Source organism: Chanos chanos, chromosome 9 (assembly GCF_902362185.1).
Source record: "Chanos chanos chromosome 9, fChaCha1.1, whole genome shotgun sequence".
In the NCBI taxonomy this organism is placed as follows: domain Eukaryota; kingdom Metazoa; phylum Chordata; class Actinopteri; order Gonorynchiformes; family Chanidae; genus Chanos; species Chanos chanos.
Window position 1 is genome coordinate 38,967,250 of NC_044503.1, and position 21,303 is coordinate 38,988,552.

The 21,303-nt window shown below is 39.8% G+C and overlaps 2 protein-coding genes across 2 annotated transcripts in view; both read left to right on the plus strand.

The window, feature by feature from the left end:
- Nucleotides 1–21,303, plus strand: part of LOC115821769 (nuclear factor 7, brain) — a 282,027-nt gene that overhangs the window by 185,534 nt on the left and 75,190 nt on the right.
- On the plus strand, nucleotides 1,513–15,081 carry LOC115820529 (NACHT, LRR and PYD domains-containing protein 12-like). The gene is made up of 8 exons (XM_030784144.1): nucleotides 1,513–3,368; nucleotides 5,029–5,202; nucleotides 10,927–11,100; nucleotides 11,498–11,671; nucleotides 12,019–12,180; nucleotides 12,281–12,327; nucleotides 12,842–13,369; nucleotides 14,984–15,081. The coding sequence occupies exons 1-8, from the start codon at nucleotides 1,516–1,518 to the stop codon at nucleotides 15,079–15,081; spliced, it is 3,210 nt and encodes a 1,069-aa protein (XP_030640004.1). The 5' UTR covers nucleotides 1,513–1,515.

The window sequence follows — 21,303 nt, forward strand, 5'->3', positions numbered from 1 at the left end:
TTGACTACAGGACACAAAGACCAGGATCTCCAGTACCCAGCTGTGTGTCTATGAAGAGTGACAACTCCATGGACAACCCTCTACTGTTCAGCAGAGAACCAGTCCCCTCTGAGTCACAGTGAGTGACTGTATTTATACTATATTAACTATATGTATAATAGAAATTGATATTAACACTGTGTATAATATATTCATACTTCTAATGTTAGTGTGTATAAACACAGTTAAAGAGAGGCCACACAGGTTACAGTGAGATGTGTGGATATTTTCATTCAGATATTTGGAATGAAAGAGAGTGAAACTAAAACACAAACAAAATGCTGTTCATATGTTGTAGTTCTTGGCTGTTATGAAACCAAACATTGATCTGATTAAATGAAGTGGTCACCAAACAACAGGAAATGTCACACACTGATTCAGTCACTTTACCTGGAAACTCCTCAATGATTTTCAGATGATTTTTCAACAGATGATTCCTTATTGTCACTCTGTCACATTGACCAGTGTTTATGACATATGATATGCTGTATATTCTACACTGACTTACCTGCTCAATTCTCCCAGACCTCAGTACACACTCAGTACACACCATTCAAATCATTCTCATCCAGGGAGGACACAGTTCACACTGAAAGAACAAAACTGTGGAGAAAGATTTAAATAACAATTATTTGGATGATTTAGTGTTTTAATTGGCATTAACACTGATCAATGATTCATACTCTGTCTTAATTTGTGCGTCAGTCATAAGACACCCTCATCATGAATCACCAAACACAGCACAGTTTAGTTTAAATGTATCAGTTAAACACAGACTAAAGTGACCAATAGAGAACTAAACACAACACAGTTTAGTTTAAATGTATGAGTTTAAAAACAGACAGAGTGTAAAGTGACATTAGTCATGTTTAAAGAAAGTCAAAGGGAGGGAGTCCTGTCTGAACTATTCATAACCACTCACATATTTCCACTATTAATAGTCTCAGTAGTTTTCTTTATAAATGTGATATTGTCTGATATGAGTTAGAAATGAGAACAGACATGTACATACAATTTGTTTGTCCTGTTTGGTTTCCATAAGCGAAACTCTCCCATTCCCCTCTGTTCAATCAGCTCCACTCTCTGAATGATTAAATATTGTATAGTGGGAATTCTTCACCAGCTGTCAATCATTATTGTTACACTTCATCACTTTCATCCCAACTGTATATGAGCCCTAAACTCAACTACAAGGCTGATGAGAAGGGTTCAGCCTGCCAGCCTTGATGGAGTCATATGTCTCCCAAAGAAAGTATGTGTCAAATATGGAACTCACGTCTGATCCAGGATCAGTCCAGATGTGGTCTGTGTCAGCAGGTTCTGAGAGATTATGTTTTTTAACCACCTCTCTCTCTCTCTCTCTCTCTCTCTCTCTCTCTCTCTCTCTCTCTCTTTCTCTTTCTCTCTCTCTCTCTCTCTCTTCCTCTCTCTCTCTCTCTCTGCAGTGTGGAATGCAATATCCAACACAACACGTCCATGTCTAAGTCAGATGATGTCCTGCTGAGAATCATTGAGGGTCATAAAACCACCCTGAAAAAGAAGTATGAGTGCTTATATGAAGGTGTCGCACTGAAAGAAAGCCAAACCCTCCTCAACAGCATTTACACAGAGCTCTACATCACAGAGGGAGAGAGTGAAGGAGTGAATGAGAAACATGAGGTTTTACAGATTGAAACAGCATCCAGGAAATGGGTTTCTCAAGACAAACCAATCAGCTGCAATGACATCTTCAAACCCCTGTCAACCAGCAGAACTAAAGAGCAGAAAAAAGCCTTGTCTAGTCAGGAACCTAAAGGGGACAGACAAAAGCCAGAAATCAGAACTGTACTCACCAAGGGCATCGCTGGAATTGGAAAAACAGTCTCTGTGCAGAAGTTCATTCTGGACTGGGCAGAAGGAAGGACCAATCAGGACATTGACTTCATGTTGGTTCTTCCTTTTAGAGAACTGAACTTGGTTAAAGATGAACAGTTCAGTCTTCATGGACTCCTGCAAGAGTTTCACCCAGAACTGAAAGACTTGGATCCAAAGAAATATAATGACTGTAAAATGCTGTTCATCTTTGATGGTTTTGACGAGAGTCGACTTCAGTTGAATATTCCTGAGCAGCTGTGTGATGTGACCAAAACATCATCAGTGAATATGCTGATATCAAACCTCATCAAAGGAAATCTTCTTCCCTCTGCACTCATCTGGATAACCTCCAGACCAGCAGCAGCCAATCAGATCCCCTCTCAGTTCATCAGTCGTGTGACAGAAGTCCAAGGATTCAGTGATTCACAGAAAGAGGAATACTTCAGAAAAAGAGTCAGTGATGAGAGTCAAGCCAACAGAATCATCTCACACATCAAGACATCAGTGAGTCTTCACATCATGTGTCACATCCCAGTGTTCTGTTGGATTTCAGCCACTGTGCTTCAGGAAATGCTGCGTCAAGACAATGTTAAAGAGATCCCTAAAACTCTGACTGAGATGTACACACACTTCCTGCTCATTCAGACTAAAATGAAGAAGCAGAAATATGAGGACAAAGTTGAGAGAGACTCAAAGAATCTTCTGGAATCAAGCAAGGAGATCTTTCTGAAACTTGCTAAACTGGCTTTTAATCAGTTGCTGAGGGGCAATGTCATGTTTTATGAAGAGGATGTGAGAGAATGTGGCATTGATGTGAGTGAGGCCACAGTGTACTCTGGGATTTGTACTGAGATCTTTAAGGAGGAATCTGTGCTTCGTCAGAAGAAGGTCTACTGCTTTGTGCATCTGAGTGTTCAAGAGTTCTTTGCTGCTCTCTATGTGTTTTACTGCTATGTAAACAGGAACATGGAGGCTCTGGAATATTTTCTGGGGAGAGATGCCAGATATTATCTTTCCTTGGATGAGTTGCTGAAGAAAGCTGTGGATAAATCTTTGGAGAGTAAGGATGGACGTCTCGATCTGTTTGTCCGCTTCCTTCATGGCGTCTCACTGGAGTCCAACCAGAAACTCCTACAAGGCCTGCTGACACACACACACAACAATCAGCGGAGCATCGAGGAAATAAGCCGTTACATCAAAGAGTTAAATAAAGACGGTGTCCCACCTGAGAGATGGATCAATCTACTGCACTGCTTGACTGAAATGAATGATCGCTCTCTCCACAAAGAAATTCAAGCTTTTGTCAAGTCTGAAAATTACACAACTGAACTCTCACTTGCACACTGCACAGCACTGGCCTACATGTTTCTGATGTCAGAGGAGGTGCTGGATGAGTTTGACCTGAAGAAATACAAGACATCAGATGAGGGTCGTAGGAGACTGCTCCCAGCTGTGAGGTGCTGCAGAAAAGCTCTGTGAGTTTTCAGTTTCACTTCACAACACCCACTCTTTAGAACAGTGGTTCTCAACCGGTGTGCCGTGGAATTTTGAAGAACCCAATGCATTTTTCTACAGGCTCATGAAATAGTATTTTAAATACACCAATGACACTGCTTCTTAAATAAAAAACGTTTGTAGGTAGTCACTTATTTACAACTTTTATTTTTTTTTATCTAGATGGCCTTTAGTCCCATTCTCAGTTTGATTGTGAAAATAAATTGAGGTTTGGGGAGGAGGATTATTATTGTAGTGACCAGAGAAGACAGTCATTTATGGCAAACTGTTTTAATATTTAATCTCTAGACTGGATATATATTGCAGATATCTGTAATTCAATTGTTCCTAGTCAAAAAGAACATTTTAGATATCCACAATGACATTCTACCCATTTCAGGTATCTACAACCCAGTTTATTGTCAGATATCCAAAATGAAAAACCATTCCTGATATCCATAATGTAATTCTGAATATCCAGAATACCATGTGACTAGTAAAAATGTCATACTGGATATCCACAATTCATATAATGAATAGTAAAAATGCAATTTCAGATATCTACTGTTACAATTATGACTAGAAACAATGCAATTGCAGACATCCACAAATGTATAGCTCTTGCTCTGATGGACTTCAGTGCATTTTTAATAAATTACATGATTGCCTGTCTGATTTAACTATCTGTTTGACAATTATCTGACAGTCTGCTGTAGTGTAATATGGGTCAAATCTCACTAAAGACATTATAGCCTATCATACTGCGTGTGACATTCTTCATAATCGATAACCAACTTTAAGCTGATGTGCATTGTTATTCTGGTTAACAGCAGTGTCTGGCATGTCAGAACCTCTGTGATGTCTAGACAAAGCTGATGTGTTTAGACAGGTCACAAAGACATTAATAGCAGTGTCTGAACAATCTCTCTCTCTTTCTCTCTCTCTCTCTCTCTCTGGTTGGATGCTGGGTGTGTGAGAGCATGTTCTCAGTGAAAGGACTGGGGAAAAAGGCTGTTCCCTTGAATTCTGTTTGTGTCTTTTTTTCCTTGTCTGAACCATTATAAAGTTAAAAACATTAACATTTAAGACAGGGATACTGTGTGTTTGATGTTTAGTAGTTTATGGGAGTTTATCAGGTTTTTTGTGGTTGACTGGGAGTGAAATATGGGTGAGTGAAATGATTGTTCCCTTTACACAGCAGGTTGTACTGACCATTAAAGTCACTATTTCCATTGTTTCACCATTCATCCACAAAATGAAACTGAGAAAAAAACAGGACATGTCTGTGTTATCAGTCTACTGCGCCAATGATATTTTCCATTTTCACTGTTATTACCTGTTATTTATCTACTCATCAGCAGTGATGTTTTTAACACTGAGTGAATAATATAGTATTGTCTATATTATGGATGCCTCCTGGGAAATGCTGTGTTTATAGAGCAGCTACAAATGTAATATTTCAATATTTTAATATGAAGGATGGTTATAACATCAACATTTCAGTCAAACAACCATTTGTCTAGATTAACATTATTAATAATGTCATGATAAAATACCACCAAAGTCCAGCTCTAGAAGTGATTTACAGGATCATTTTATTCTTTAAAAAGTCAGTGTTTTGTTTTCCTTCTCCCTGTGTAGACTCAGAGACTATAACCTCACTCAGCAGTCCTGTGAAACTATCGCCTCAGCTCTGAAGTCAGTGAACTGTCCCCTGAGAGAACTGGACCTGAGTAACACTGGTCTTCAGGATTCAGGAGTGATGATGCTCTGTGCCGCACTAAAGAATCCAAACTGTCAACTGGAAATACTGAGGTCAGTCATTCTGAATGGAGCAACGTGTTGATAAGTTTTAAAGTCATTCTATTCATATAAATATCTTTGTTCTAAACAAAATAAACATTTGGACAGTCTAGACTAAACTGATGCTTATAGACAGGTCACAGAGACATTTGTATCAGTGTGTGAATATTATCTTCTCTCTCTCTGATTGGATGCTGGGAGTGTGGGAGTGTAAGAACATGTTCACAATGAAAGGACATTTTCCAAGGCCATGAGTCTGTCCCTGTTTTTGATTTCTGTTTGTTTCTTTTCTTTCCTTGTGTGGTGGGAGAGTGAGGAGATGAGAGACAGACAGTCTAATGGGAGCTAGGCTGCAGCCAATCAAATCATGTTATTTTCCAGCTATTCATAGTGTGTTTGATTTTGATTTGACCATAGAGATCAATGACTTCACATTCATCCAGTCATGAGTCCAGTATAATGAGTGCACTCCTTTATATGTACTGTGATGGGTTTTCTGCTTTTGTTCTTTTTCCTCTGAGCTCTACACAGTCACTGATCCCCATAGTTAACACTGCAGTAGTGTATGAATCAGTAATGAAATAAGCACATCAAATCACATTATCTGACTTGATGAAAAAGATCAAAGCTGGGTCTGATGACAATAGTAAGACCAACAGTCAGGAGCAGAGCCACTCTCCAGAGGGAACAAACAGCATCATCAACAATGGCAGGTTTCTGATATTTCCAATCTTCTCACACAGTAGACTCTAAGAGTACAGTTACTAGTGTGCATGGGTTTGTTTCATTCAGAATGGTTTAGATTGAGTGTTTTGCTGTGCGTGTTTGTTATGTCCCCGGTGGAGGGTGGTCTCTAGGGGTATGTAGGGGAACGTAAAGGACCCACCACCTGGTTTTGGGACGGTGTGTTGATGGAGGAAAAACACGGACACGGGGAATTGATATGAAAAAAAGTGCGCGATATATTTAGAATATTTACAAAAGTGATAGTTACAAAATATTTACAAACACAAACACACACGAAGGTGGGAGAGGACGTAGACGGTGCCAAATAAAGAAACTAGTAAAACAAAAACCACCCTGAGCTACACCAGAAAACACACACTGAGCTACAAAACAAAAAGGTGGCAGAGCCAAAGGAAACCTGACTACACTAACTAGTAACCGAAATACAGAAGTGGCACCCGCCTCTAACCTATCCCTAGACAGAGTGAATGCTAACGCGGGGATCCCCTTTCTTACCTGTCCGTCTCCCCGCGATAACCAAAACATCAAAGCCAGAGAGCAATCCACTAACAGAGTCAATAACGAGAATACAGGGTCGAACACAAAATGGCAAGTTTGTTATAATAAAGGCAAAGAACACACGAAAGGCAAAATGTAGCACTGAGATCGAAATCTATCGCACAACGCATCCAGTGGCGTTTAAATGTTGGCGCTCCGCGTCTGGTTGGCTGAACCGCGAGGGGCACTCCCTCCTTGGCTGGTTGAACGGGAGAGAGAGGGGCGGGGCACAACATCAGGCCAGGGGGGTATTGCCAGCCCGCCACAGCTGGGTACCTGTGGAGGGAGAAAGAGAGACAGAGAGAGACAAACGAAACAAGACGCACACAAACAAAACACACAGTGCGCCGCACGTAACAGTGTTACTTACTTAAATTCCACTCAAGCTGGACACTGGGACAAAGGGCAGTTTGATTAGTGAGAGTGATATCAGAGCAGTGAAAATAAAGCCTCACATTCACGGGAAGGCCGTACAGCTCAAGGCCTACAGTGGACAACACATGGAAACTAAGGGCACATACAGACTCAGAGTTAAAGTAAAGGAGAGAGAAGATCACCTTATGTTTGTTGTGGTGTCAGATGGGCGTGACTGACTTTTGGGTGATGAGACTTGTGAGGACTTAGACCCAATTAAAAGAGTTTACTGTATCAACAGCTCCAATGATCAGAGCTATATTGTGTAGGTATAATTGTGCAGAGATTTCCAGATGTCTTTAAAGGGTTTGGTACTCTAGCATTCACATATAAGATATGATTGAAGGACGATATGCAGCCAGTAGTCCATGCTCCCAGGAGGGTCCCAGAGCCACTTGGAGATTGTCTAAAGAAAGAGTTAGACAGAATGGTGTCTCTAGGAGTGATAAAGAAAGTGGAAGAGCCCACAGAATGGGTGAATTCAATGGTCTGTGTCAAAAAAGCAAATGGTGATCTCCACATGTGCATGGACCCAAAAGATTTAAATGTAAATATCAAACCTAATGCAAACATGATCAAATTCCTACAAGGGAAGATCACAAAGTACAGCACAAAGTAGTGAACATTTAACACTACGTTTGGGTGTTTTTTGTTTTGGAAGGGACTGACATTTGGAATTTCCTCCGGTCCTGAAATACTTCACTGTGCCATGGGACATATTGTTGAGTGCATAGACTGTAAGGGATTATGGGATATCAAGTTGCCGGTCGTACACCCACTGGCCTAATTCTTCGGTCAGAAAGAATGCAGCTCTTCCAAGGAGATTAGATTGACCATCTATTTGTAATTTGTCTGTGTGTGAGTGTGTGGTTTCTAAACAAGAAAGAAATAATATACAATTAGTGCAATATACCAAATAAACAGGCATTGTCAACTGACAGAAACGTAATAGAAACGTAATAGAAACGAACAGAATCAGCAACAACGACTACACCGCTAGATGGCAGCGGAGGGCATCATGTGTTATGAGGTACAATACAACATGACTAAGCAATTATACATTGCGACAGTTTGCCGTTAGGAAATTATGTAGTCGAGTTACAGGTAAAGTGCACACAACGAATCTCAATGAACATCAGCAGATAACAACACAACCGTCATAAATATTACATTTACTGAGTTGTAAAACAGGCAGATTGTTCGTGCACTTTGCTTTCGTACTCGCACCAGTTATGCTAGTATGCTGTACGATATATAAAAAGAATGAACGGCATTCTGACATGCGAACATAAGCGTACGTGTAATACAACAAGCATGTAATATTAACAGAGCAAAGTAGACAACACTTACGGTGTCATTAACGCACAACAGAATAGAAATGTTTCATCCGAACTACATGACAGGACCAACAGTGTCTCCATACAACTTTGAAGTGCGCACTAAATAAAAGCAAACTTGGGCATGTACGAATATTAACAGGGATCTTAAAGGGACAATGTCCTTTAACAACGGTAGGGAATTTTGTACATAGACGGTGTGTGTGTTTGTGTAGACAACATTGTGTTATGCGGTGTGTGTGTGTTTATGTAGACAACATTGTGTTATGTGGTGAGTGTGTGTTTATGTAGACAACATTGTGTTATGCGGTGTGTGTGTGTTTATGTAGACAACACTGTGTTATGCAGTGTGTGTTTGTGTTTAGGTAGATGACATTGTTCTATGGGGTCCACGCTGGAGTAGCACAATGAAAGACTCACCAAAGTGCTTCACAGCATCCAGAGACATGGGTTACAACTGAACAAAGTAAAATGTCAGTTTGCTCTTAGAGAAATCGTGTTTTTTGGTGACAAGCTTTCAGGAGATGGTGTTAAGCTGGACAAGAACAAGGTGCAAAAGATCCTCAACACGCCCAGACCCACTGACAAAAAGTCTGTAGTACATGCAATGGGGATGATCAATTTCAGAAAATTCAGACTGAACCTGTCTTCACAAACAGTTTACCTGAGAGAACTGTTACATCATTCAAGTGAATTCAAGTGGACTAAGAATCATGAACAAGAATGGGAGAGACTGAAAACCAATCTAACTAAAGAGTCAATACTCACCTTCTCTGACTCAAAGAAACCTACCAAGATAACCACTGATCCACTGACGGTTGTCACATATGCCTCAAGGACAATGACTCAGTCTGAGAGTCACTATGCTCAGACTGAGAGAGAATGTCTAGGGTTAGTGTATGGGGTTGAGAAAGTCCACAGCTATGTGTACGGCTCAAATCAAAACTGATTGTGGATGAAACTGCAAAAGACAAAGTTTGCAAAGGGTCATAACAAATCTTAAGAAGAACTTTGCAGAACACAACAACTTTTAACATGTAAGTTCAAGTCTGCTGTACGATCAGTCAAACGGCAGAGCCGAGAAAGGAGTTCATATTGTCAAACAGCTGCTTAAGGAGGTGACAGACAGTAAATCAGATCCTTCTTTAGCTCTGTTAAGTTACAGAGCTTCACCTGTGGAACATGGTGTGTCTCCTGCTGAACTTTTCTGAGCCACAAATTATGCACCATGCTTCAAAAGGGAAAAAAAATCGAGCTCTTGAAAAAGAGGCAAAAAGCAAATGATGACTTTCAGTGCATGACACTGTGAGAGCTGAAGATTCAAACACCTGGAAGATAAAGACACTGTTCTAAAGGAAGTAGGTCCAAGATCTTAAACAGTCAGGATGGAGGATGGACAAACCCTTAGGAGGAATCGTCAGTCTCTTCTGAAAACCAGAGAGACTCTGCAGGAGCAGACTAATGGAGGAGATACAGTCTGTGATTCATCATCTGATCCAGTTTACAATGTTACATCAGAACCAGCACCACTGCAAGACAACGCTGGTCCAGCTGAACATACATACTAACCTGTGTTGAGAAGATCCACACACACTGTCAAACCACCTGACAGGCTGAATCTGTAAAAGAAAAGAGAAAAAAAATCATGAAACAGGACACTGACATTGTCCATCTGAAATGGAATTTGAGATGAATAGTTGAACTGACACTTAACATTTAAAAAAAGAGAGAGAAATGCACTTATGTTTGTTTCTTTTGGACATTCCTTTGGACTTTATTTCAGTTTAATCGTATGCAAGGGTTTTGTGGGAGAGAATTCTCAGCCTGGGCCAGATATGAGCGAGAATCCAGCCACACTGTTCACCTTTATAAAAAAAGACAGTCAAAGTTTCAGAGTCTGATGCAGTACATGTTTATTGCATAAACTCAAAGCAGCATACAACAAACAGAGCCAGACCTGGGAGTGACTAACTAACCGGTACACATCACCTGTAGTTATACAAAAGTCATATCAGGGATTATCCAGTGATTGTCAAGACAGTCATTAGAGGACTTCCCATCTTCTTTGCCTATCTTGTTAGACACCGTCATTTCCTAATGATGTAATCAGGAACTGACATCTTGACCCATGCCAAACTCAGAAATAAGTGAGAATACTGTCTTACATCAGCACCTGCACTGATAAATGAACAAAAATGAATGAGTGCTTGTTAGAGAATACAAAGACTAAATGAGAGCACTCTTTCATCTTATCATAGTGCTTTTAATTGTATGTGGTAAATTTGAGTTTCTTCTCGTACAAGTAACCATACTTGTCATCAAATTCACCAACTGTGCTTTTGATCTTTACATGGTTAATGAGTTGGCTAGTAAACAGGGTGTCTGTCTCGCTTTTGTTCTGTGTGGAACATGGCTGGTCCTTTTAATATGAACTTGACTGACAGTTTTATAAGTGTTGTCCTTTTTGATCTCTTATTTCTTATTTAAATTTTCATTAGTCTCTCCAGTTTAACGTGTACAGTTAATTACAACTTCCCAAAAATATCACACAGTGTTTGAGCAATTTAAGCAAATTTTTCACAACATTTAACACCTTTTTGGTCAAACTCTATGAGTACAATTTTTAATTCTTAAATGAGTGAATGCTTGTGCTCTCTCTCTCTCTCTCTCTCTCTCTCTCTCTCTCTCTCTCTCTCTCCAGACTTGCTCTCTGTAAACTCACTGAACAGTCCTGTTCATCTATAGCCTCAGTTCTACAGTCAGTAAACTGTCCCCTGAGAGAACTGGACCTGAGTAACAATGACCTTCAGGATTCAGGAGTGAAGTTTCTCTGTGTGGGACTGAAGAATCCACACTGTAAACTGGAGATACTGAGGTCAGTATTAGTCAGGAATGTAAATACAGTGTTTAAAATGACTATGTTCACATTAAAATGAGACCAGGTTGATGTATAGTGTGGTTATTAAAGTACTGTTGTGTATGAAACATACTGATCATAAAAGTAGATGAATTTCCCCCAGTATCTGTAAGGTTAATGTTAGTAACTGGTCTGTGAGTTTAGTTAATGTGATAGTTTAGCAAAGTCAACATTTATGGTAAAACAGAGTGGAACCTTTACAATGAATCACACTTCACAAACCAGATGATGAGTTGATATTCTCAGTCTGTATGTATGTTTCTCTCTCTCTCTCTCTCTCTCGCTCTCTCTCTCTCTCCCTCTCTCTCTCTCCCTCTCTCTGTCTCCCTCTCTCTCTCTCTCTCTCTCTCTCCAGACTTGCTGGTTGTAAACTCACTGAACAGTCCTGTTCATCTATAGCCTCAGTTCTACAGTCAGTAAACTGTCCCCTGAGAGAACTGGACCTGAGTAACAATGACCTTCAGGATTCAGGAGTGAACTTTCTCTGTGTGGGACTGAAGAATCCACACTGTAAATTGGAGATACTGAGGTCAGTATTAGTCAGGAGTGTAAATACAGTGTTTAAAATGACCGTGTTCGTATTAAAATGAGACCAGGTTGATGTATAGTATGTTTATTAAAGTACTGTTGTGTGTGAAACATGCTGATCATAAAAGGAGATGAATTTCCCCCAATATCTGTACAGCTAATGTTAGTAACTGGTCTGTGAGTTTAGTTAATGTGATAGTTTAACAAAGTCAACATTTCTGATAAAACAGAGTGGAACCTTTACAATGAATCACACTTCACAAACCAGATGATGAGTTGATATTCTCTGTCTGTATGTATGTTTATTTCTCTCTCTCTCTCGCTCTCTCTCTCTCTCTCTCTCTGTAGGTTGTCTGGTTGTTTAGTGACAGATGAAGGTTGTTCTTCTCTGGCTTCAGCTCTGAGTTCAAACCCCTCACACCTGAGAGAACTGGATCTGAGCTACAATCACCCAGGAGACTCAGGAGTGAAGCGTCTCTCCACACAGATGAATCAACACTGTCGACTTAAGTCAGTACAGTCTGTGTGTGTGTGTCTGTGTTTATGTGTGTGTGTGTGTGTGTGTGTGTTTGTGTTAGACTCATCCACTGTCTGTTGTGTGTTTTTGTAGTGTGGACCATGGTGGAGAATTCAGGATCAAACCAGGACTAAGAAAATGTGAGTACACACACACACACACACACACAAACACTGAGTTTGGTTCACCAATGGAAAAGAGACCATTTATCTGAATTCCTAAAAAATACAACTTTTGTTTATCTTCTCCATTTAATGAAAAAAGAGAGATAATAATATGAGATAAAATATAACTTTTACTTAATTTTTAAAAATGTATATATAATTTTATTGTGTGTGTACAAAAGAAAGACAGAAAGTGAGTGAATAAAATAAATAAAGTGGAAAACTGGTCAGAAACAGGTTTAGGTCACGAGAGGGAAACACACAGGGTCAAGGGTCAAACAACAGTAACACACACATCAACACACTCAGACTCCTTATAATAATATAATATAATAATAATATAATACTGAGATTTAAATAAAATAAATATAATATTTAATAATATAATACTAATATAATAATATAATATTCTCCATTCAGTATAAAACACACACACAGAGTTGAGAGTGTGTGATGTGTTTTCTCCTCTAATTTCTCCTCTTCTCTGTAGATGCCTGTGATCTCACACTGGACCCAAACACAGCACACACACGACTCTCTCTGTCTGAGGTGAACAGAAAGGTGACATATGTGAGAGAGAAACAGTCGTATCCTGATCATCCAGAGAGATTTGATGAGTATTATCAGGTCATGTGTAGAGAGAGTCTGACTGGACGCTGTTACTGGAAGACTGAGTGGAGTGGAGTTAATGGTCCTGAAATATCAGTGACATATAAAGGAATCAGGAGGAAAGGAAACAGTGATGACTGTTTGTTTGGACACAATGAAAAGTCATGGAGTCTGAGGTGCTTTGGTAACAGTTACTTTACCCGTCACAATAATCAGGAAACTGTCATACCTCACGACCCCTCACACACACACAGAGTAGGAGTGTATCTGGACTGGTCGTCTGGAACTGTGTCCTTCTACAGCGTCTCCTCTGACACACACACACTCACACACTTACACACATTCCACTGCACATTCACTGAACCCCTCTATGCTGGGTTTTATGTTGATTATGGCTCAGTGTCTCTGTGTCAGATAAAATGAATACACACACACACACTCTGAAATACACACACACACATATTTTTTTCTCTTTTTCACATGAACACACAATGTTCATATGTATCATTTATATTTATTTACACTTCCACTTGAACGCACACACACACCCACTCAAACACAAACACAAATGTGTGTGTATGAAGTACAGTCAGAGTTTTATTGATGTAATAAACAATTATTCATTCATTTACAAAGTTTTACTGAGTGTAATAAAATGTGATTGTCTTTGACAGCATTACTCAGTAAACTGAGTGTAGTATTGTGTTCTCTGTGTAGACTTTAGCTGTGTGTATGTATGTACCTGCTTGTGTATCTGATTTGGTGCTGTTATCTCTTGTTACAGAAACACACAAAGAACACACAAAGCACACACAAAGCACACAATTACAACACAGCAATACATACACCCCACACAGCTCTGTATACACAGTGATTGTATACATACCACACATCCTCTGTACCCTCCATTACTATTTAATAAAAACCCACTAGAGAAACATCTTGTGTCACATTCTAACTGGATGCACCATAGCGACCACACCTATCCTGTGAACCATACAGTCCTTCACACACACATCACAACACCTACCAAGTGGACCAATCACAGTTGTTGTGGTCTGCTTCATCGCGTGTCACAGTGACGCGTAGTTACATTTGTGTGTCAGGCTACAGTAGATTCAACACAGAAGTATAAAGTATAAACTGGGCTTTATGTTTCTAGTGAGGTGTGTGTCAGGCTACAGTGTAACTTTGATGCAGAAGTATAAACTGGGCTTTATGTTTCTAGTGAGGTGTGTGTGAGGCTACGCTGTACCTATGGCGTAGATTCAGAGGTATAAATTGGCCTTAACCTAAAGAGACAAATGATTCAACAGATCTTAAATAACTGATGATACTCAGGCCATAAAGCACATGTGTTATAACAGACTGATTCAACAGATCTTAAATAACTGATGATACTCAGGCCATAAAGCACATGTGTTATAACAGACTGATTCAACAGATCTTAAAGAACTGATGATACTCAGGCCATAAAGCACATGTGTTATAACAGACTGATTCAACAGATCTTAAATAACTGATGATACTCAGGCCATAAAGCACATGTGTTATAACAGACTGATTCAACAGATAACAGCAGCAGACCCACAAAACCAACTCTCTATTTTGAACGAAAAAGTCTCAGTTTCTGTGGTGAAGTGAAATACTCAAAATGTTATCGGTCATTTGCACTGAATTACAAAAGGAAGTGTTATTGATATATGCCAAGTGGGCAGAGAAAAACAGAGTTGTTCCTTGTTGTGTGTAATATAACTGGAAACTAGCATAAATAAAACTGCAGATGCAGTTTAAAGAACAAAAAAAGGCCAAAAAAAGAGCCAGAAATGACATATGAATGTAGCAGATTTCTGTCTTTTGAAATGCACTTCCTTTTGAGATTAAGGCTGTGGCTGAGATTTTTCAAATACCAAATGAGATTGTCCCTGTCCAATTTGGGCTCTTCTTGTGTCGTACAAATACAATGTCATGATGCAAATCGATTAGTGTCGTAAACTGTTCTTGTTGCACACGCGTGTTGCAGGCCGGACCTCTGGACTTTCGTACTTCCGCCGCAAATCGGGTGGCGCACAAATCCGGGGGGCGACAGGGTGTTGCCATGGTAAAACTACACTGTTCTGAAGGCGGACGACTAAAAGCGCATCTTAAATACTTCACCCCTTCCGTTCTTACCGTGTCGTTTCACCAGTCACAAAACTGAAAGGAAATGGTCGTCACTTTGAGAATGGTCGCTCACGCTCAGCCTCCTGTCCTCTCATATTTATCCACATGAATCCCAGGTGGTGTGATTATAATGACATAATAGTTACATTTATACAAGATTAGCACAACATGTTAATATTTATCCACATGAATCCCAGGTAGTGTGATTATCATGAAATAATAGTTACATTTATGCAAGATTAGCACAACATGTTAATATTTATCCACATGAATCCCAGGTAGTGTGATTATAATGACATAATAGTTACATTTATACAAGATTAGCACAACATGTTAATATTTATCCACATGAATCCCAGGTAGTGTGATTATAATGACATAATAGTTATGCAGGATTAGCACAGCATGTTAAGGCTTCAAATCTACCACTGTACACACCATCATTCTTCAGTTACAAACACGTCAAATCTATCACTGTACACACCATCATTCTTCAGTTACAAACACGTCAAATCTACCACTGTACACATTATCATTCTTCAGTTACAAACACGTCAAATCTACCACTGTACACATCATCATTCTTCAGTTACAAACACGTCAAATCTACCACTGTACACATCATCATTCTTCAGTTACAAACACGTCAAATCTATCACTGTACACACCATCATTCTTCAGTTACAAACACGTCAAATCTACCACTGTACACACCATCATTCTTCAGTTACAAACACGTCAAATCTACCACTGTACACATCATCATTCTTCAGCTACAAACACGTCAAATCTACCACTGTACACACCATCATTCTTCAGTTACAAACACGTCAAATCTACCACTGTACACATCATCATTCTTCAGTTACAAACACGTCAAATCTACCACTGTACACATCATCATTCTTCAGTTACAAACACGTGGAGTTAAAAACGTTTCATTACGATGCAGACGTCTGACGTAACAATGCGGATGTCATTATCGTATTGTCTGTCATGCTGATCGTTTGTTTTCGTGAACAGTTTTGGGAGGTACTGCTCCTTTACTTTCCTAAAGGATGGTCCAGTGCACTGATTCTCAACTCTACTCCTGGGGGCCCACTGTCCTGCATGTCTTTGTTTAAACTCAGGACTGACACACCAGATTCCACCGGTCAGTTAATCATCAAGTCCTTGATCAGCTCAGTTAACGGTGATGATGAAGAGTTCAAACCCAGACGTGCAGGACAGTGGGCCCTCAGGACTGGAGTTGAGGATCAGCGGTTCACTGTACCCTATGTTAAAGGAGGTATGAAAGAAAGCATTGAACCACCTTTCATTAACACTTAGAGAATTCAAACCACTCTGATCACGACTGCCACTGAGACACTTCTGGGTCATTTCACTCAGTCAGGAACCTTCCAAGCCAAAGAGACTGTTCAGATGCAGCGCTTGTTTAGTTGTGTGTTTGTTCTCTTTCATTTTCCCTCTTTCTTTGTGGAGCTTTGTTTGGAGTTTGCCACACGTCACATTGTTTTATTCTTGCCTTTTTCTTGACGACCTGCGTTCTGGACGTTGTGATGCTCTTGTTATGAAGGCTGAAGGTTAAAGGACACACTGAACTGCAGCTGCATCCAGCCTCTTTTACACAGTGTGACCTCTGATCACTGACTGCTGATGCTTTTTTGCTGTCATTGTGCTGGAGTCAACAACAACACTGTTCAAGTTCCCTGGTTTCATAGGAGTGTATAACAGCTTTTACTTTCAGTGTTTCCCCAGTATTATATTCACTGCACTGTGTCCTCCACATGCCCCTCAACCAACCCCCAGTAATATAGTCCTTTTACTAGAGTGTTTTTCTATCATTTTAACATAGCCCTTTATTTGAACAGAGTGTGTTTAATTGTCCTCCTGAACGTGTTGCTGTCCATCTGTTCTGCACCATACGGTCCATGGAGGATGTTATTTGGTCTGTGCTGTGTGCTGTGCTGTACATGGCCGAGTTCATAAAGCTGTACTTGACTTGTGTTGAAGTGACATGCACACTCCCTGCATTCACTGCAGATTTGGAGGACACCTCTTTAAACCTGTGAGGGAGGCGGCCAGGACCCTACAGAACACTGTCATTACAAAGTTTACCAAACTTCTCAGATCTCTCAGTATTTGTGGTTTGATAATTTAGGAATAAATGTAATAATGGTATTTTTCTTGTTTCACATAATGTAGAAAACCTGTTATTTTTCCTTTTAGTTAATTGTCCGTCATCAGTTTTAAATTGTAAACAAATCACGTGATTTCACGTAAATTCAGTCAGCCCTATTGGCTCCCTCTACTGGTCATGTGTTTCAGTTCCCAATTCTCCAACTATACTTCACAGAACCCTGTTTCATTTTTGTAATTCCTACACAGGATGAAGTGAAATGTGCTTTAGGATTCTCCACTGCTGAGATCACAAAACTGCAAAATCTCATTAAGACACAAACTGAAAATATAAGGACAAATAAGGTGAGACAGTTTTATGTTCACTTGTGACTAACACTTACTTGTGATTAAAGGTTTACATTTAAAGTCATTATTTATCACCACAGACCTCATTAATCTTGGGGTTTGTGAACGTGTTTAATATTGACAGGAGAAATCCAGACTTCTCCCAGCTCAGATCTCTGCTCAGTTTGAGGAGTTGCATCAGTTCCTGAGACAGAAAGAGGAGGAGGTGAAGAAACAGCTGGAGGAGGAGGAGAGGAAAACAGTGAAACCTATGGAGGAAAAAAGAGTGTGATAGAGAGTTTACTTAAATACAGGAAGAAGAATGAAGAAATAGTGAAATCTGCTCCAGACATTCATCAGTCTGACAAGTTTCTACAGGTTTGATCATCTATTACTGTTCTCATTACTGACACTGTATCAGTCTAAATGTGATCAGAGTAATGATATACTTTAATAATCACACAAGTCTTTTATTTCTCTCTCTCTGTCTCTCTCTCTCCTCGTGTGTGTGTATGTGTGTGTGTGTGTGTGTGTGTGTGTGTGTGTGTGTGTGTGTGTGTGTGTGTGTGTGTGTGTGCGCGCGTGTGTTAACAGTGGTGGATGGATAAAGGACACTCTGTAACAGAGGAACTGATGAAAACCCAGCAAACACCAGAACAGTAAGTTCAGTCACATGTCAGAACTAAACATCATACAGAACTGATCAGTTTCATTTCAGTAAATCTAATCAGGACAAAATAATGAAGTGTGTGAATTCACATATTTACACATCTCTCAGAGGTTCAGGTTCCCTCTTTCTGGGACCATATGAGACTCATTGTTTCTCATGTAAGGCTTTTTAAAGGTTAACTTTTCAAAACATTTCAAATTACTTTCATTTTCAGGACTTTTAAAAAATGTGCCTTTATCAAAGTTTTGTCTGACTGTTTAATGACTGAACTGTGCAGTAAACCGAAGAGGACAGTGATAATATGAGTTCTGATTTGGTGACAGCGATGAATAATGAATGATTTGTGGAATAGTGGTGAGAGTGCCCTCTGCTGTATGTTGTTGGTACTGCATAAGACTGACAGAGTCACACCCGTGGTGATGCTTTACAGGTTGAATATAAAGAAGCACTTTTGTTACACCTCTGTCCTCACCTGTCTCCTCTGTTGACCAGTCATATCGCAGTGTTCTGTTTCCATAGATACCTCCACTCCAGTGACATTAAACATAAACTCTAGACAGTATATTAACCCAACGTTAGTGTTAGTGCAGTGACGTTAAACATCAACTCTAAACAGTATATTAACCCAATGTTAGTGTTAGTGTTAGTGCAGTGACGTTAAACATCAACTCTAAACAGTACATTAACCCAATGTTAGTGTTAGTGCAGTGTTACTGTTACTGTTTTAGTGTAATGGTTTGTAAATGATTAATATTAATGTTTTATAGATATTATTCTGTCTTGATACAATATGATTATGAATGAATAAAGGAATAAGTGAAAGGAAGTGCTGAAAAGCCTAAAAATGAACTGAAGCAAAACAGCTAAATAGAGTTCTCCAAAGCACCAGTAAGGATCTCTAAAAAAAAAAAGTGTTGTTTGCTTGTTTGTGGAGTGATAGCTAGACAGGGATGGTGTAAGATGAAGAAGACAGTGAAAAGATGAGTTTTCAGTCAGTAACAGAAAAGAGGGAGGGACTCAGCAGTTGTTCTGCTCTGAAGGTCTTTCCAGCATTTCTGGAGTGAGAAGTGAGAAGATTGTTTGTGTTTACTTGAAAATCCTCTTAGTGCCATATTAATGTCATGAAAAATACAGAAAAGAATTTTTTTTAATGAAAATGTTTGATAATTCCCATTATTTTCTTAGTTCATTTCATGGAGGTCTGTTTCTTATGTCTCCATTATACCCACCTCTAGTCTAAATTGATAGAAGAAGCATTTCTAACGCCAGAAAAGTCTGAGGACAAGTGGGACAGTCTGTCAGAACAGAGGAGGGAAATAATAAACCCTCTTCCAGTTTGGGGCCAGTGATGAGTAATGAATGAGTTATGGAAGACTGATGAGAGTGCCCTCTGGTGTACACTGTTAGTACTGCATATGACAGACAGTCTCATGTTTATGGTGATACTTCATAGTCTGAATGATGTAGTCAGTAAAGAAACATTGTAACGCCATGTTATTGTGTCCTTGTGTTTCCATAGTGAGTTAATGATCCAGCGAGTGAGGACGATCTGAAGAGAGTATTGATGAACTGTTCACCACTTGTTTGTCTTGTATCAGTCAAGGCCAGGTTTGGAGCCTCTGAATTAGAATTGAAGTCATCTGACTTAAGTTTTGTATTTAACATTCTTTTTGTCATCCTGTTTACTGCTAATTCTTTTCACTGTCAGTTATGGAGGAAAGGTTGGTCAGATGTCTGCTTTGCTGAAATGACTGAAAGAAAAAAAAATCTAATTGTGTAGCAGGCCCTTATAAGGAACATTAGAGAACACACAACCAACATAGATATTAGACATTCCCCCCATTTACAAGTCTAATGTAGAATCTAAGATAAGCTTGAAGTCAGTTTATGTCTCACACAAGCACAACAACTGCATAAGTTCCCAAAAGGCCCCTCTAGCAATTAAAAACTTGTATACAGTCTTTCTTGATGGATTTCCTCACATGTTTCTAAAAACAAAGAGCAGCCTGTCTCCACCTGATCTTTAATGGATTTTTGTTTCAAATATCATTTTTAGTCAGGTGAGGTTTACAGTAACACAGTGAATGCAGATGTGCTAACTCTAACACTGTCACTCATTCTCTCTCTCTCTCTTTCTCTCTCTCTCTCTCTCTGTCTCTCTCTCTCTTTCTCTCTCTCTCTCTCTTTTTGCTCTCTGTAAAGATGCACTGTGTGTCTTTTGGGGGCCTGATGTCCATTCACAGTGCTGTAGAATATGCCTCCATCTGAGAATTGATTTCCAATGAAACCGGTACAAGTCCAGTTGTGTGAATAGGAGCCAATGATATATCACAGGTTAGTGTAACATACCAAAGTTCAAGTTTCAAGTTTAAGTTTATTTAGAGCCCAATATCACTGTTTACAGTCTCAAAGGGCTTTACATGCCCACAGGATTACAACAAAACAGAGCAGGGTGGCACCCCCTGACTTGATCCTCATAGCGGGCAAGAAAAAACTCCTCAAAAAACCCAGACGTTAGGGAAAAATAGGAGAAATCTTGAGAAGGACCACAAAGAGAGGAGACCCCTTCTAGGCCAGCCAGGCGTGCAGTAGGTGCCAGCCCAGAGGGCAATTTACAAAACAACAGAGTGATAATAAATGAGAACACAACTGGTAGGTAGTATGAGGAATGACACAACAGCATGGGGCTCAGTTGGGGTGGATGGCACAGCTGTAGCAGCGCAGGAGGACACGAAGCCGCAGCAGCCATCGGGATGACGGTGAAGAGGGATGGCATGGAGGGTGGGGGGGGGGGAGACACCTAAGAGAAAGTAGCCACATTCACACCAGACACTCATGCTCAAAACAGATGAGCCACAGCCATGCAGGAGATGAGGGAGGGAAGGAGAGCAATTGGAGTAGCGGCACTTAACAGATGAAATAAGAAAAGTAATTTTATAGATAATTTTGTATTGAAAGTTGCAAGAGTAGTAGCTGAGGAGGGCGCAGGAGGAGCAGGGCCACGTGGGGGAGCAGGGCCAGGGACAGCAGGGCACAAAGTCATT